We start from the raw sequence: 15,064 nt of genomic DNA, 5'->3' as shown, positions 1-15,064 counted from the left end.
GTCCATGGCACCGTGAATGCTAGGCCCGCACGCTAACCACGCAGCCACTGCCTATAGCTCCGGTAGGTGCTCTTGGCGACCCCAGCCCGTTGGTGGCGCAGGCGTATTTTATTTATAGTTGCTGCTGTGATATATGACTTGCCTGCTCAATATGCTGCCCCCCGCTGCTCCACTTGAACGAAGTCGCTGAAGTTAGAGTTGAATCAACCCTAATTAACTTCGGCGACTTGAAGATCTGGGCAGCATGTGGGTAATCGTCCTCCATTCGGCAATGGCTTGAAAATTGACAGCCTGTATCGGCAGCCGCGGTAGGACTCGAACCAAGGTAGGTTCTACGGACCACCACGCTCGCACACTGATCACTCGGCCACCGTCCTCTTGGAGAGGCCTACTTTAAAGATATAAAAGACTAAATGCCCCAAAAAATATGAAAATGAAAAATGAACACAGGAAGGTAGAGAAGAGTAAATTATATAGCCTAAAGATATAAAAGAGCAAAGGGAGATAGGATCGAAAGTAAAACTATAGAGGAGTAAAGATATAAAGACAGAAGAGTAAGCAAAGGCAGAGGTGTAAACATATAAAAGAATAAAGAAATGGGGATATAGATACAAAGATATAAAAAAGTAAATGAAATAGAGTGATACTAGGGGATAAATCTTTGAGGAGGAGAAGAAAACAGCAGAGACACCAACAAGATCGAGGTGCGCGCCGCTCTACTGCGCACTGAGCCCCGAAGCAGCGTGGTAGGAGGACGTGTGTGGGCGAGATGCTGAAGATGGTGAGTACTTCCTTATTTATACCTTCTATTTACTTATCCTTACCCTTCCTGTATCCTAACGGTGTCCTGTGGCTGTAGGAGTAAGGGTTAAGGTCATTCAAAAAGGCACATGACTGCAGTGACCTTGTTTGTGGTATTTATATCTATTATACGTGATTACCTGTCCTTAATTATTTCTACCTTCTTATTTGTCCCTCCCCTTCCTGTGCCCTTATATGGTGTCAGTTGGCCGTAGGAGTAAGGGTTAAGGTCATCCAGAAAGGTATAGGAGTAGTGACCTTGTTTTATACCTGTTATTTTGCTTGTCCTTAATGCCTTCTTTATTTGCCCCTCCCCCCCTTCCTGTGTCCTTATTTAATAGTGTCTTTTAGCCATAGGAGTAAGGGTAAGGGTCATCCAGAAAGGTATGACTAGTGACCTTGTGCTAATCACCTGTTTGATAGTAATTACCTGTTTCTGTATTAGCTCAGGTGTGTGTTAGGGACTGTAGTATTCATATTATTCTGTCTACCTATCACAGTGTGTTAAATAATGATAATGTGGATAAAAGGTAAGGGGCTTTAGTGTTGTTTGCGTGGGGTGATTGTTAAGTGGTTAAGCAACTCCCTATGAGCCCTTATTTAACGTTATTATGATCGTCACTTCTGTTCACCTATTTGAGAAGCCTCTCGTTGAAGTTCCTTGGGTTTTCATGGACTTTTGTGATGCTTGTGATGGTTTTACATGCCCTCTGCACCCGCAACGGGAAAATAACCTATGAAAAACCGGTTAAACTTCCCTGTGGTCTTGGAAAATAGTCGTAGGTAAATATGGAAATTCACTACGCGCCTCCAATATTGCCCCCACGAGAATAATAACCTTTCCAAGGTCTCGCATACTGTTGTGCTTCTCTAGTTTTACCGGCGCATCATACATGTGGGGTGGGGGTCCAGGGGGGCGCAGCTCTCCCTGGTTAGGAGGGGGGTCGAGGCGGGCGAAGTCCCCCCCGTTAGAGGTTAGGTTATGAAAAGTTCGGTTGTAGTAGTATATGCTCCCCCACCCCCAAAAAAAAGATTTCCCACGGGTTCCCCAAGAGGGACATGTATTTCGTCCCTTAACTATAATATGGATCGTAATATCGTATTTTGGAGGCGTGGAGTCAATATCCACAATTACCACGTTCAAGAATGTGAATCCTGAACAGCCTCCACGTAGTCCTTCCCGCGTTAAAGGTTACTTAGTGAAGGTGAGAATTGCCTTGTTATACCTGACACGCCCCCCCCACCCCCCCACCCCTTCGCTAGCTTCATTTTTTTTTTTTTATAGTAAAGATAGCAACTCAGGGACAAGATTAAGCAAAGAAAGAACCCCTCTAATCACTACTCCGGTAAAGAAAGTTGAAATGAGTGGCCTAAATGAGAGGTTAGTTTCGAAACATTTAAACGCTTTTCTACAGGTTAATTACGAGGATTTCCATGACTTGTTAGGTGTTCCCAGTGGTAGTTTTACAAGGCCTCTGCACAGTTTCATCACATTAGTATATATATAAAAGGCTTTTCTTCAGGTTACGGTCGTTTCCATAATTTGTTTAGTTTCCTAGTGGTAGTTTTACAAGGCCTCTGCACCATGGAAGGGAAATATCAGGAAAACTTAAAAATGCTGTAATGAGTCGAGGTGAGAATTGCCTTGTTACTATATAGCTGCCATGCCTCTTCCCTTCCTCACTCGTGTCAACGCTTTACTACATACTTCCAGGATTTTCAACAAGTTACGAGGCTTTCCATAGCTTGTTCAGTGTTCCTAGCTGTAGTTTTTCAAGACCTCTGCACCATGACAGCTATTATGGGTCGAAGCTTCGGAAAATATCGTACGTGCCTCGCCGATACTTCAGTCCCCCATACGCACCGTTGCCTGATTATCGTACTCAGAGCCGCGTATTTACCGGTTTCTAGCCCATAACTGTTGCCAAATAACACCAATAATTAACTATTTAAACGATAACCATATATGAATGCAGTTATTTGGATGATGAAAGAAGTTTTTGGGTCGGAAATCGGCAAACATAAGAGGCAGAGTACGACAGTCTGGCAACATTGCCCATACGTGTGTTGGAGGCCATAGGGAACAGCAGTCATTCTCGTGGGTGTTTCAAGGCAGATCTTGTTACGATATTTTCACTAAGCTCATGAAACAGACCAAGAAATTTTAAGATCCAAGCTATTTTAGTGTGAAAATTGCCATGGAATTTGTGTGGGAAGTCGGGAACCCGCGCAGATGCCATAGGGAACAGCAGTCATTCTCGTGAGGGTTTCGAGGGAGGTCTTGTTACACCACCATCACTAAGCTCATGAAACACCTAGAAGTATTAAGATCCAAGCTATCATAGTGTGAAAACAGCCATGATGTGTGTGGGAAGTTGGGAATCCGCGCAGAGGCCATAGGGATCAGCTGTCATTCTCGTGGGGTGTTTGAAGGCAGGTCTTCTTACTCCACCATCACTAAGCTCATGAAACAGAACAAGAAATTTTAAGATCCAAGCTATCATAATGTGAAAATAGCCATGAAATGTGTGTGGGAAGTTGGGAACCCGCCCGGCAGCCATAATCCGCTGCTCGCCGCATCTATAACCCAGTTGGAGTGTTCACGCTATTGCTAACGGTGCCCCTCAGACCCCCATTAGAACCACTGGAGTCAGGACAATATTATATGAGCCTCCTAACGCCCCCCTCCACCTCCATGTCCCCTCGTTTCGCCTCCCTCGGCCGCGAGAGTTCACACGCATTTCATTACTATCTTTACACAAGTTTTAATTTCAACAGTCTCTCCTAGGATTTTCCGGGAGGTTTGAAGTTTAGTAGAAGACATAATTATGACATCAGAAGAGCATATTTCGAATCTTACCCACGGCCAGCTTTAGCAACTTTTGGGGAAGGGGGATTTATATAGTTGTACACCCGTCACAGTAGAGCGTTTGACATTTATTTCTTCTCTGATATCTTACTGTACGATTAATGTTTCTTTATAACTCTTTCCTGCTGAAATAGCCGAATGGGGAGATGGAGGGTGGGGCAACTTTTATATGTTGAGCATGTTTTGCTAATTTATTTTTATTGATTTATATATTTAATTCATCTTATATTCATATATATATATATATATATATATATATATATATATATATATATATATATATATATATATATATATATATATATATATATATCATCATCATCATTTCGTTTAACGTCCATTTTCACACTTCCTGAGCGGTTGGACGCTTTATGGCTCTCCTCCATTTTACTCTGTCTTCTGCCCGATGCTCATCCAATCCTATCAATGCCAAGCCTTCCTGTATACACCATCTCCACATTTTCCTAGGTCTACCAACTGGTCTCCTTTCTTCTACCTCCAATCTCTCCAAAACTCCCAGCACTGTATCCTCCCCTGCTCTTTACATGTCCAAACCATCAGTCTTTCCCTTCTGAGCAGTTTCCAGGTCCTCTACTCCACATCTGTTAGCTACATCTGCACTGGACACCAAGTCTTGCCACCTGATCCCTGCCATATACCTCCGCATTCTGCAGTCACTTGCTCTCAATACCTCCATCAATTGTCTAGTTAGACCCCATGTTTCTGCTCCATACAACATCACTGATCTAATACACACTTGGTACACCCTTGCTCTGCTCTTTAGAGGGATGCTACGATTTACAAGTAAACTAGCCAACTGCCGCTACTCTCACTCTCACTGTCCTCTCCACTCCCGCCTCACAGTCCAGAACATCTCCCAAATAACAGAAATGTTCTAACTCATCCAGCTTTCCTCCATCCACCTCTAGCTCACCCCTCTCAGTTTCCTGTCCTTGCTGTCTCCTTACACATGCTGGGCATGTACAATTCTGCACTCTTACATTCCTGAGGCCTGAGTATCTATGGTGGCACTACTGCCTGCAACATGTGCACAAGACTGAATTTACACCTACTCCCTTCCCACAGCATCCACATGGATATTTTCTTGATTTAATCTTTTTTCTTGCTTCTTTTCCAGTCACCATGTACTTTGTTCTTTCCATATTAATTTTCAAACCTCTCTCCACCATTCCTTCCTTCCATTTATTAAACCTTTCTTTCACTTCTTCTGCTGTCTCTGCATTTACTACCAAGTCATCTGCATACAGCAGCTCCCATGGTGCCTCTTCTCTTGCCTCCTCCATTACTGTTATAGACAAGAGCGGGCTTAGGTCAGATTTTTTTTTTTTTTTTTTAATCACTAGTTTTTAGGAGGGGGAGGGAAATTTGGGAAACTATAGTGACTTAGGAACATAAGAACATAAGGAGTCTGCAAGAGGCTGGTTGGCCTATACAAAGCAGCTCCTGTGAGCCTAACCCCACCATCCATGAATTTATCCAACCTCTTCTTGAACGTATCTATGGTATTGGCACCCACGACATGACTGCCAAGCCTGTTCCACTCAACTGTTTTGTAATCCATTGTGAGATGGGTGAAGTCATAGATAAGTTTTAGATATTTACCTTATTTGATGTGACAAACTGGTAGACAATTACAAACACAAAGTCTTCCCTAGTCTTGTCGATTTGCCTTACTGGGGTCCACCTCCTTCCCCGCACCCTCATGCTTGATCAGTCTCCATCCTGCAGTCCAGACCTTCTCTGTTAACTTTGCTTTACCCATGGCAGCATTTGCTTTCCATTCTTAATGATGTGCTTCTTGGCCTTTTTTGTGATTTTTTTGAGGTGCCAAATTTCTAAACTCTACTTTGATCTGTATATCTACATTTAGTTTTTCTTAAGCTAGGCATTAATCCTTCTATTCCTTTACCTCTATCCTTATATTTCTGCCTCATGATTCTCCTTGACTGACCTCATGGCCTGCCTTCCCTTCTTTGCTATTCCCTCACTTTTTGTTATTATTATTAATTTTTTTTTTTTATCTATTTGTGTACTTAAGATATTTAGTACCCTACCCCTCCATCTCTATTCAGTGTAAACATACTTTCCAGGTTGTCTGCGCCGAGGGGAACTGAAGAGCCAAGAAACAGACGCTGACCCATACATCTGTCCAGGGAACCTGCTGACGAAAATGGAACATGGTAATAGTGAAGGGGTCGATGACTCCCCAGCACGGGATGCCGCTGCATTGCCCGTCTCCTCGACCCTTGCCTCCCCAAGCCAGTCTGTCACCCGGCCACAGGGAGACACTCCTTATCCAGCCCCACCCAGAGACTTTTTTGATTCCTTTGACTACTCTGGAGTTTTCCTTCATTTGGGATGTGACAGCTCAGACATGGAGGAGGAGTTACGGAATACCAGGAAAGATAGAGAGGAAGATGGGTTCCCTTCCCCCATGCCCAGACACAAAGCTCTATCCAAGTTTACCCTGACGCCATCATTGGCCAGGAAAGAGAGTGAAAGGTCTGAACAGTCGCTTACCCTGGTCACCCCTCATCACACTCCTTCCTTATCTGTGGATTGCCCCGAGCGCCCCAGCAAGCTCTACCGCACCTCCACGAGCCAGTACGAGAGCTCCATGTCCTGTCGCTTACTTTTTACTGCTGGCAACCCTCCCAGCCCTGTCACTCTTCCTGAAGAAGAGAACTCAAGTGGTCACAACCATGCTCACTCCCCTACTGTTGTCTCCACCAAACAGGACCTGCAGCCTCTAAGCCAGGAAGGAGCAGGAGCACCTTCCTCTCCCCCAAGCACACCCATCCACTCCCCTTCCTCTTGCAGTGATTGTGTGGAGTGCTCCTTCTCCACCTCCTCTTCCTCCCCAGTAACGGGCTGTTTGTATCCCTTCGGCTCACCCATCCTGTCATGGGAGGGGCTCACCATTCAGACCAGCTTGTCCAGTCCTGAAGTAGACAGAGTCCAAGAGCCTTCCAGGAGTGAGGTCCTGGACCTCCCTGCCCCTGCCCATGACCCTCAGGGAACATCAGACAAACTAGAGGAGAGGGTTGTGCAAAACTACAGGCCCCATTTCACTCCAGAGGGCCCTCCTGAGGATGCCATGAAGGAAGGACAGGCCCCAAAGGATGCCCCTCTTGGTAATGTTGAGGAGATGGAAGTGGAGGAAGAAGCCCGTTCTGCTGCCAGGAAGGTCAACAGTGACCCCATGGAAGCCAGTCTTGCCCCATCCAGCACTGGCAGTGTCAGAAGCAATTGGACTGTGATTAGCGGCATCAGTCCCCTACCATCCAGTGAGCCCTCCCACCATCGCCACCACCACCATGGTCATCATCACCACCACCACCACGTCCATCACCACCACCACAGGAAGCACAGGGATGAGGACCAGGGAACTGATACCATGCTCACCAGCACTCCAATCCACCAGAAGCGTGTGGTGGAGGCTGTGGATGTGTCCGCTGAGGACCAGGGAACTGATAACATGCTCACCAGCACTCCAGTCCACCAGAAGCACGTGGTGAATGTGTCTACTGAGGACCAGGGAACTGATACCATGCTCACCAGCACTCCAATCCACCAGAAGCGTGTGGTGGAGGCTGTGGATGTGTCCGCTGAGGACCAGGGAACTGATAACATGCTCACCAGCACTCCGATCCACCAGAAGCATGTGGTGAAGGCTGTGGATGTGTCCACTGAGAACCAGGGAACTGATAACATGCTCACCAGCACTCCAGTCCACCAGAAGCACGTGGTGAATGTGTCTACTGAGGACCAGGGAACTGATAACATGCTCACCAGCACTCCAGTCCACCAGAAGCATGTGGTGAAGGTTATGGATGTGTCTGCTGTCACCTCGAGCCAGGACGCCACTTCAGATCCCAGGTTTGTCTTGACCTCAGAGCTCATATTTCCAGACTCACAGAGCGATGGGAGAGAAGAGGCACTGGAGAAGGGAAAGCAAGGCGGCAGCAGCATCATGGGTTCTTCCAAGAGTGACAAGGAGAACAGAGATCCGGGCTGTGCCCCCACCATTATTCCACTGACACCTCATTCCGCCATGTGGCTCGCCCCGACGGAGAAAGAAACCACAAAACTAAAAAGACCAAGACAGGGCACTGGTGAGGATGATGTCTTTGAGCCAGAAGGTGAAAAGGAAATGGAAACTAGTGCAGTCGGAGATGCTTTGAGGCCCAGAAGAGAGATTGCCGAAACCGACTTGATGAGAATCCCGGTGTGGAAGAAACCGCGCCAGCAGATGCAGTCCTGGAGTTACCCTCAGGCCCGCCGCTTAACTAAGGCGGAGGCAAAGGCTCTGCTGGCGGCGGAGGTGAACTTCTCAGACGACTTCCTCACCAAGCAGCTTCCTCCACCGCATCTCTCCTCCACGATGGATGAGCTGCTCTTCCGAGACGTCCACAGAAACCCACGGCTGTCAACCACCTTGGAGTAGACAGCTGGGCAGTGTTTCTCTAGCTTTTCTTTTTCATGAATCAAAAGGAGTGCAAGGTTTTTTTTTCATGACTCAAAAGGAATGCAAGGGTAAAGTGAAATCAGTTTATTTTTTTATTTTTTTATTCAGAATCAAATGGAAAGCAAGGATAAAATGGAAATGGAAACCTTTTTTTTTTGTTTGTTTCAGTTGATAAAAGATACATAATGATTCATTTGATTTAAAACATTTAATACTCTGGTTACATTACATTTGCATGTTTGTATTGTTGAATTATTTGGAGTGGACAGTCGTGTGGTTGCAAATATGTCAGAGGAATTATCAGGTTTGGAATTCAATAATGTTGTAATATATTTTATGGTTATGTTTTTGTAGTCCGGTACATGTGCTTTCATTGCTTTTTAATTTCTTCAGTAAACTATTTCTGTTCTTACTATTTTCATTACCCCTGGAATACAGTAAACCCTCTGGTATCCGGGTTAATAAAGCCACAGGGGCACCCGGATATGGTGTAGGTTATTATTATTTTTGAAAACTCCCGGATACAAGCGAGGTCAGATACGGTGCACCTGGATAACTGAGTGTTTACTGTATATTTGAAATTTACTACTGTTCTTTATATCAAAAGGCAAGCATGGTTAGTTATCACTCACTACTTTTGCCGTGGTTTACTTGCAAGAGAACGTCATCCAAGCATCACCTGCAGCCTTGCCTGACGCAGCAGAAGATGTCACACGCACTATCAGCCAAGTGGCCCTTCAAGAAACCACTCTCCCGGAGCAATGGAAGCCAGAATGGGAAGAGAGAGAGCATCACGCACACTTTCTCCCGAGTCGCCTCTCCTCCCTCAGCCAGCTCCTCCCGCAGGGCATTTTCTATGAGTAGAAGTGTAGAGTCTGTGAGGGCATCCTGCTCCTGCCCCATGGCGAGAGGCAAACTTAGGAGGTATGCAAGATGGGACAGGTCACTTGGAAAACTCTGGTAGAGCTCGTCTTCCATCACCGAGGAAACCTGCAACAAAATGGCTGAGCAGCAACTTCACATTCCATATTTTTTGCTTTATGATTGCTAACTTACAGTGTTTGACTGAAGAAAATAGGTAGACAGGTAAAAAAAAACACATGCATACATATGGCTCCTGCATACAAATATAAAATGAATAAATCCAAGTATATACTCAAGACAAACACACACACACCTGTGATAGATAATCCCTGCTGGCAACGACAGCAGGAAACGAGAAACGCGTTTTCACCAGAACACTTCCCAGGAAGGCAAGGCACTGATGGAACAACTGCTCATCATACCCTGACGCCTTGGCCGAAGGTGACGACTCCCACTCATTGACTTTCCTCCTCTTGACTTGGCCTCCACAGCTCTGCCCTTCCTTGGCCTCGGGGTTGGCACACAGTAGCGTGCCATGGGGTCTGAAGTGGGCTATGGTGAGCACTTCTTCATCCCACCATGGGCCCGGACTCTCCTTAACTGCGTAGAGGCCCAGCACACGCATCAGCTCACGCTCCAGGGCCGGGCGGTGCAGGAGATAGAGGACGGAAGTGATTTCAGGGTAGAGAATCTTCTTACTGATCAAAGCTTCCTCCAGTTGGCTCCACACACGACTGTCACTGAAGAGATTAAACACCGGCGACTTCAGCCCTATTTTCCTCATCATCAAGGCCTCGGAGTGGTTCTCCAACAAACTAAACCATAGACACTATGAAAAACAAGCTATTATTTAGTGGGAAAGTATTAGCCCCAATAGAGCACAATGATTGATTTTGAAGCTAATTTATCATTACAATTTCACTCAAATTATAATCTGATATTGAAAACAATATAAATATATATATAAAAATAAATAAATATATATATATATATATATATATATATATATATATATATATATATATATACAGCAGATGAGTAGACAAAGACTTGCACGTATGGAAAAGGGTACGGAAAACCCTATGGCTGCTTCCCCTTAAGCTAGTTTAGACGCGTGAGATCGTACACGTTGATGGATGGGAGGCAACTAACCAGGGCACTGTGTTCTGCATCAAGGATGCTAATTGGCTCAGCAACCGTACCATCAGTCTCATCCATCTCCCGCGTATAGCAAGAGTTTAGCATCTCACCCTGTCCATTTCACATCGATGTCTGATCGCTGCGTGTAGGAGCTGTGCCTGCAACCAGGTGAGTCTCATGTGAAAGGATGCAGGATGGCGCATGCGCGAGGAAGCCAGGTCTCGTGATTGGTAGAGCGCTGCCCTGCCCCTCCCCTTCCGCTGGCAAATATAAACAAATTATCTTGTAAATTTCACTAACCTAATCTACCTAATGGGGGCCTTCACCCCTTGACCCCCCTAACTAAACTAGCCCAAGCTTAACATAACCTACCTGACAGGGGCTTTGCCCCCTCAACCCCCTTAACAAAGCCCTCCTTGCCCTCCCCCTAACTGTATACTAACCCAACATAACTTTACATAACCTACATGATGGGCACCTTGAGGAAGGCACCAGCGGAAGGGGAGGGGCGGGGTAACGCTCCACCAATCACGAGACGTGGCTTCCTCGCGCATGCGCAGTCCTGAATACTTTCACATGGGACTCGCCTGCTTACAGCCACTTCCTACGCATAATGGTGCTCTGCGGTGTTGTGCTTTTGTGAAATTTTCGTCAAAAAATTAAGTGTGGGGAGGGTTTATAAAGCCTTAAAATATAAATAAGTAATAAAATAAATATAAGGTCGCTACTTCGTGGATTTTCACCTATCACAGCGGGTTCTGGAACCTAACCCCTGCGACAGACGAGGGACCACTGTACAGACGAAAGTATATTATTTTTCAATTTAACATCAAAAATAGTAATTACTCCAAGGTTCATCATTCTCCATCCCACAAATCATTTTCAAGTGCATCCAAACATTCTTGATTCATCACACTCCACAAAGGAAAATAAAAGCATTAAAAGAGAAGAGCTAAATATTCTGGAGTAAATGTTCTGTAACCCAAAACTGACAGTGAACAGCTACACTCAGCAGGAAGTCGTAACAAAAATACAGTCATTACAGGCAACACATACTGCAGGGGATTTACTGAAATGTGCTGCATAACCCCAGGCATGTGATTCTTGAAGAGAGTAAGAAACAAATACTTGAGCAAGAAAACATCCTTACCTGGGCAAGGACCGAAGGAGGTTGGCACAAGTAATGCTATATGAGGGGAGAGCAAGGCAAAGGTGAGGCAGCAACTCCTCCAGCTGGTCCTGCGACGCCCCTTCCTCCGCCCCTGCCCCCTCCCCCCTCAGAACCTGCGCCAGAGTGTTGAGGATGTGCGGCAGAGGGAAGTGGCTCATCCATGCCTCCGCATCCTGAAATAAAAGGCAATTAAAAAACATGTGAAAGAGATGGTAATTTTTTTTGTGCCTACTGAGAAAATTTTCGGAAGGATTGTTGCATGAATAATTACATTTGTATATTTTCCTTCTTACTGTATCAAAGGAGGAACATCTGTCTTCAGGCAACAGCATATGAAACAGAAGTTACCATACACTAAACTGGTCCAGAAGCCCCGCCCCCTCCCTCACTCTCCCTCCAAGGTAACACGGACTCCTAACACCACTAGCCTCCTTTCACCCAACCAATCAGCTCCCTTGGCTATGGAAGAGAGGGTGGGGCTCCTAGGTCAATTTGGTGCTTGGTAACTATAGTACAGTATCAGGGTAGAGTGAGAACAGTGAATGCTTGAATGCTGAAGCTTCAGCAACTAATCTGAGCATCTAGTGGGCCAATTTTGGTAAGCAGAACTGGTGCTGTGGGCTCAGGAACTAACAGCCTGTCACTGTCCAATCCCACTGACCAGCAGGACTAAATTACAAATTGTGTGGGCCCGGTTAATAAAATGGTATTGTTAAGTAAATGTTACAGGCAGAGTTATTACCATGGCAGCATTGGGTTCCTACCTGTGAGTACATTAGCATTAAGCAGGCAGGTTTGGTTAGTTCAAACATTGTTCATAATTTAAAAGCTACTGATTTCCCAAAACTATATAGGGAAAGGAAGGTCAGATTAATTCAGTGCAAATACATTTACCTTGAATAAATGTTACCAGAAACAAGGTGTTGTACGTTCTCCAAATCTTTATCCTATTTTTGTCCCACAGAAATGACCGGCTTCCCGAGTCCAACCCCCCCCTCCTAAAAACTAGTGACTTTGCAAAATATAATAAATCACTAGCATACTCAACAAGATTCGCCAGAAATAAAAGTTTCAGCTGCACAATATCCAGAAATGAGGAAAAATAAGCACATACATCCTCACAAGACCATGAGGAAGGCAGACTGTTGCTGCCTCCACCACCATAATAGCCTACGCCGCACTGCAAAGCGTATCACAAATATCTATTAAAAATTATTATAACAAAAATCAAATTAAACTCACAATCTAATGGGGGGGAGGGCTTTGTTCCCCTTCATGTCAATCTAAATTAGTAAAGTAAGGTCAATAAGGCAAGTCAGTAAAGTAAATCAGTAAGGTAAGGTCAGTAAGGTAAATGAATAAGGTAAAGTCAGTAAGGCAAAATCAGTAAAGTCAGTAAGGTAAATGAGTAAGGAAAAGTCAGTAAGGTAAATCAGTAAGGTAAAGTCAGTAAGATAAAGCTGTAAGGTAAGTCAATAAGGTAAATCAGTAAGGTAAAGTCAGTAAGGTAAAGTCAGTAAGATAAAGCTGTAAGGTAAGTCAATAAGGTAAATCAGTAAGGTAAAGTCAGTAAGGTAAATCAGTAAGGTAAAGTCAGTAAGGTAAATCAGTAAGGTAAAGTCAGTAAGGTAAAGTCAGTAAGATAAAGCTGTAAGGTAAGTCAATAAGGTAAATCAGTAAGGTAAAGTCAGTAAGATAAAGCTGTAAGGTAAGTCAATAAGGTAAATCAGTAAGGTAAAGTCAGTAAGGTAAATCAGTAAGGTAAAGTCAGTAAGGTAAATCAGTAAGGTAAAGTCAGTAAGGTAAAGTCAGTAAGATAAAGCTGTAAGGTAAGTCAATAAGGTAAATCAGTAAGGTAAAGTCAGTAAGATAAAGCTGTAAGGTAAGTCAATAAGGTAAATCAGTAAGGTAAAGTCAATAAGGTAGTCAGTAAGATAAATTGGTAAATCCATAAGGTAGAGTCAGTAAGGTAAATTGTTAAGGTAAGTCAGTAAGGTAGTCAGTAAAGTAAAGCCAGTAAGGCAAATCAGCAAGGTAAATCTGTAAGGTAAATCAGTAAGGCAAATAAGCAAGGTAAATTAGTAAGGCAAATCAGTAAGGTAAAGCCAGCAAGACAAATTCAATAAGGTAAATCAGTAAGGTAAGTCCATAAGGTAAATCAGTAAGGTAAGTCCATAAGGTAAATCAGTAAGGTAAGTCCATAAGGTAAATCAGTAAGGTAAGTCCATAAGGTAAATCAGTAAGGTAAGTCCATAAGGTAAATCAGTAAGGTAAGTCCATAAGGTAAATCAGTAAGGTAAGTCCATAAGGTAAATCAGTAAGGTAAGTCCATAAGGTAAATCAGTAAGGTAAGTCCATAAGGTAAATCAGTAAGGTAAAGCCAGCAAGATAAATTCAATAAGGTAAATCAGAAAGGTAAGTCCATAAGGTAAATCAGTAAGGTAAAGCCAGCAAGATAAATTCAATAAGGTAAATCAGTAAGGTAAGTCCATAAGGTAAATCAGTAAGGTAAGTCCATAAGGTAAATCAGAAAGGTAAGTCCATAAGGTAAATCAGAAAGGTAAGTCCATAAGGTAAATCAGTAAGGTAAGTCCATAAGGTAAATCAGAAAGGTAAGTCCATAAGGTAAATCAGTAAGGTAAGTCCATAAGGTAAATCAGTAAGGTAAGTCCATAAGGTAAATCAGTAAGGTAAGTCCATAAGGTAAATCAGAAAGGTAAGTCCATAAGGTAAATCAGTAAGGTAAGTCCATAAGGTAAATCAGAAAGGTAAGTCCATAAGGTAAATCAGAAAGGTAAGTCCATAAGGTAAATCAGTAAGGTAAGTCCATAAGGTAAATCAGTAAGGTAAGTACATAAGGTAAATCAGTAAGGTAAGTCCATAAGGTAAATCATTAAGGTAAGTCCATAAGGTAAATCAGTAAGGTAAGTCCATAAGGTAAATCAGTAAGGTAAAGCCAGCAAGATAAATTCAATAAGGTAAATCAGTAAGGTAAGTCCATAAGGTAAATCCGTAAGGTAAACACCCACCATTGAGGAAGGGAGAATCAGCTGATGGCCCGCCCCGCCTCTCCTCCCTCTTCTCCTCCTTTCCTGGCGCCGTGCTGTGATGTCCTCGCCCCGCAGCCTCCAATATACATTCCAGGGTCCTTATTCTTCCTAATGGCGGCTCCCCGTGGCTCCAGGATCACCGGGGGAGGAATAAAAGGGTAAAATATATCCAGTCACTGCTTGGACCTTCTTGATAGCCCGCCTCCTCTTATCTAGTATCACCCCCCCCCCCCCCCCCACCGGTCTTCCTAAATAGAGGTGAAAATGGAGAAAGGAGGATAAATAAATAGAAGATAATGATGGAAGATTAGGTATATAGTTCTTTTATTGCTGTTGTGTCTCTGTTTTTTCTTTTTTCTTTTTGCATTTGATGATTTAAAAGCTCATTTGATTGTTTTGGAGGAGGACAGTGTTGCCAGATCCCACCAGCCACACTATGATGATGATGAAGATGATAATAATAATAATAATAATAATAATAATAATAATAAAGGAGGAAGAGTAGAGAAGTGAATATGAAAGAAATATGAAAGAAAAAAATGAGACCTAGATTATGGATGAATGGCTTACTATTCTTCAACATAATCGATCACTACTCAACATTCAACATCACTATATATTCTTCACTGATACTGCAGTTACTAGTCTTCAACATATATTCTTCATGGAGACTGACTTAA

General features: G+C 43.8%; 2 protein-coding genes and 1 long non-coding RNA gene across 5 annotated transcripts; 2 read left to right on the top strand and 1 right to left on the bottom strand.

Annotated features, from left to right (window-relative positions):
- The first annotated feature begins 638 nt into the window (after positions 1-638).
- Positions 639-8,567, top strand: LOC126985492 (lateral signaling target protein 2 homolog). 3 transcript variants are annotated; one of them, XM_050840461.1, is made up of 4 exons: positions 639-781; positions 5,782-7,130; positions 7,284-7,445; positions 7,518-8,567. In XM_050840461.1, exons 2-4 carry the CDS (start codon positions 5,862-5,864, stop codon positions 8,136-8,138), a joined length of 2,052 nt encoding a protein of 683 aa, XP_050696418.1. In that variant the 5' UTR covers positions 639-781; positions 5,782-5,861; the 3' UTR covers positions 8,139-8,567. The 3 variants fall into 3 exon arrangements, with proteins under 3 accessions (XP_050696418.1, XP_050696417.1, XP_050696419.1); XM_050840460.1 differs by having other exon boundaries at positions 7,284-8,567; XM_050840462.1 differs by lacking the exon at positions 7,284-7,445 and having other exon boundaries at positions 5,782-7,211.
- Positions 8,272-14,614, bottom strand: LOC126985494 (uncharacterized). Its single transcript, XM_050840463.1, has 4 exons — positions 14,364-14,614; positions 11,314-11,507; positions 9,337-9,763; positions 8,272-9,149 (listed from the first exon to the last, which is right to left on the bottom strand). Exons 1-4 carry the CDS (start codon positions 14,364-14,366, stop codon positions 8,835-8,837), a joined length of 939 nt encoding a protein of 312 aa, XP_050696420.1. The 5' UTR covers positions 14,367-14,614; the 3' UTR covers positions 8,272-8,834.
- LOC126985495 (uncharacterized) lies at positions 13,388-14,066 on the top strand. Its single transcript, XR_007738750.1, has 3 exons — positions 13,388-13,433; positions 13,776-13,855; positions 13,960-14,066. It is a non-coding gene; the product is annotated as an uncharacterized LOC126985495 (long non-coding RNA).
- Positions 14,615-15,064: the final 450 nt, after the last annotated feature.

Source organism: Eriocheir sinensis, chromosome 59 (genome assembly GCF_024679095.1).
Source record: "Eriocheir sinensis breed Jianghai 21 chromosome 59, ASM2467909v1, whole genome shotgun sequence".
NCBI classification, from domain to species: domain Eukaryota; kingdom Metazoa; phylum Arthropoda; class Malacostraca; order Decapoda; family Varunidae; genus Eriocheir; species Eriocheir sinensis.
The sequence above is the reverse complement of the archived record's forward strand: the minus strand, read 5'-3'. Positions and strand labels throughout refer to the sequence as shown.

What these genes read in the sequence shown, in the direction of transcription:
- LOC126985492 (XM_050840460.1), top strand. Translation starts at nt 5,862, where the DNA reads ATGGAACATGGTAATAGTGAAGGGGTCGATGACTCCCCAGCACGGGAT. An exon ending in ACCAGAAGCGTGTGGTGGAG is followed by an intron (nt 7,131 to 7,283) that starts GCTGTGGATGTG and finishes CGTGTGGTGGAG; the next exon opens with GCTGTGGATGTGTCCGCTGA.
- LOC126985494 (XM_050840463.1), bottom strand. An exon ending in CTCCTTCGGTCCTTGCCCAG is followed by an intron (nt 9,764 to 11,313) that starts GTAAGGATGTTT and finishes TAATCTCTTCAG; the next exon opens with TGACAGTCGTGTGTGGAGCC. An exon ending in GCAGGGATTATCTATCACAG is followed by an intron (nt 9,150 to 9,336) that starts GTGTGTGTGTGT and finishes ATTTTGTTGCAG; the next exon opens with GTTTCCTCGGTGATGGAAGA.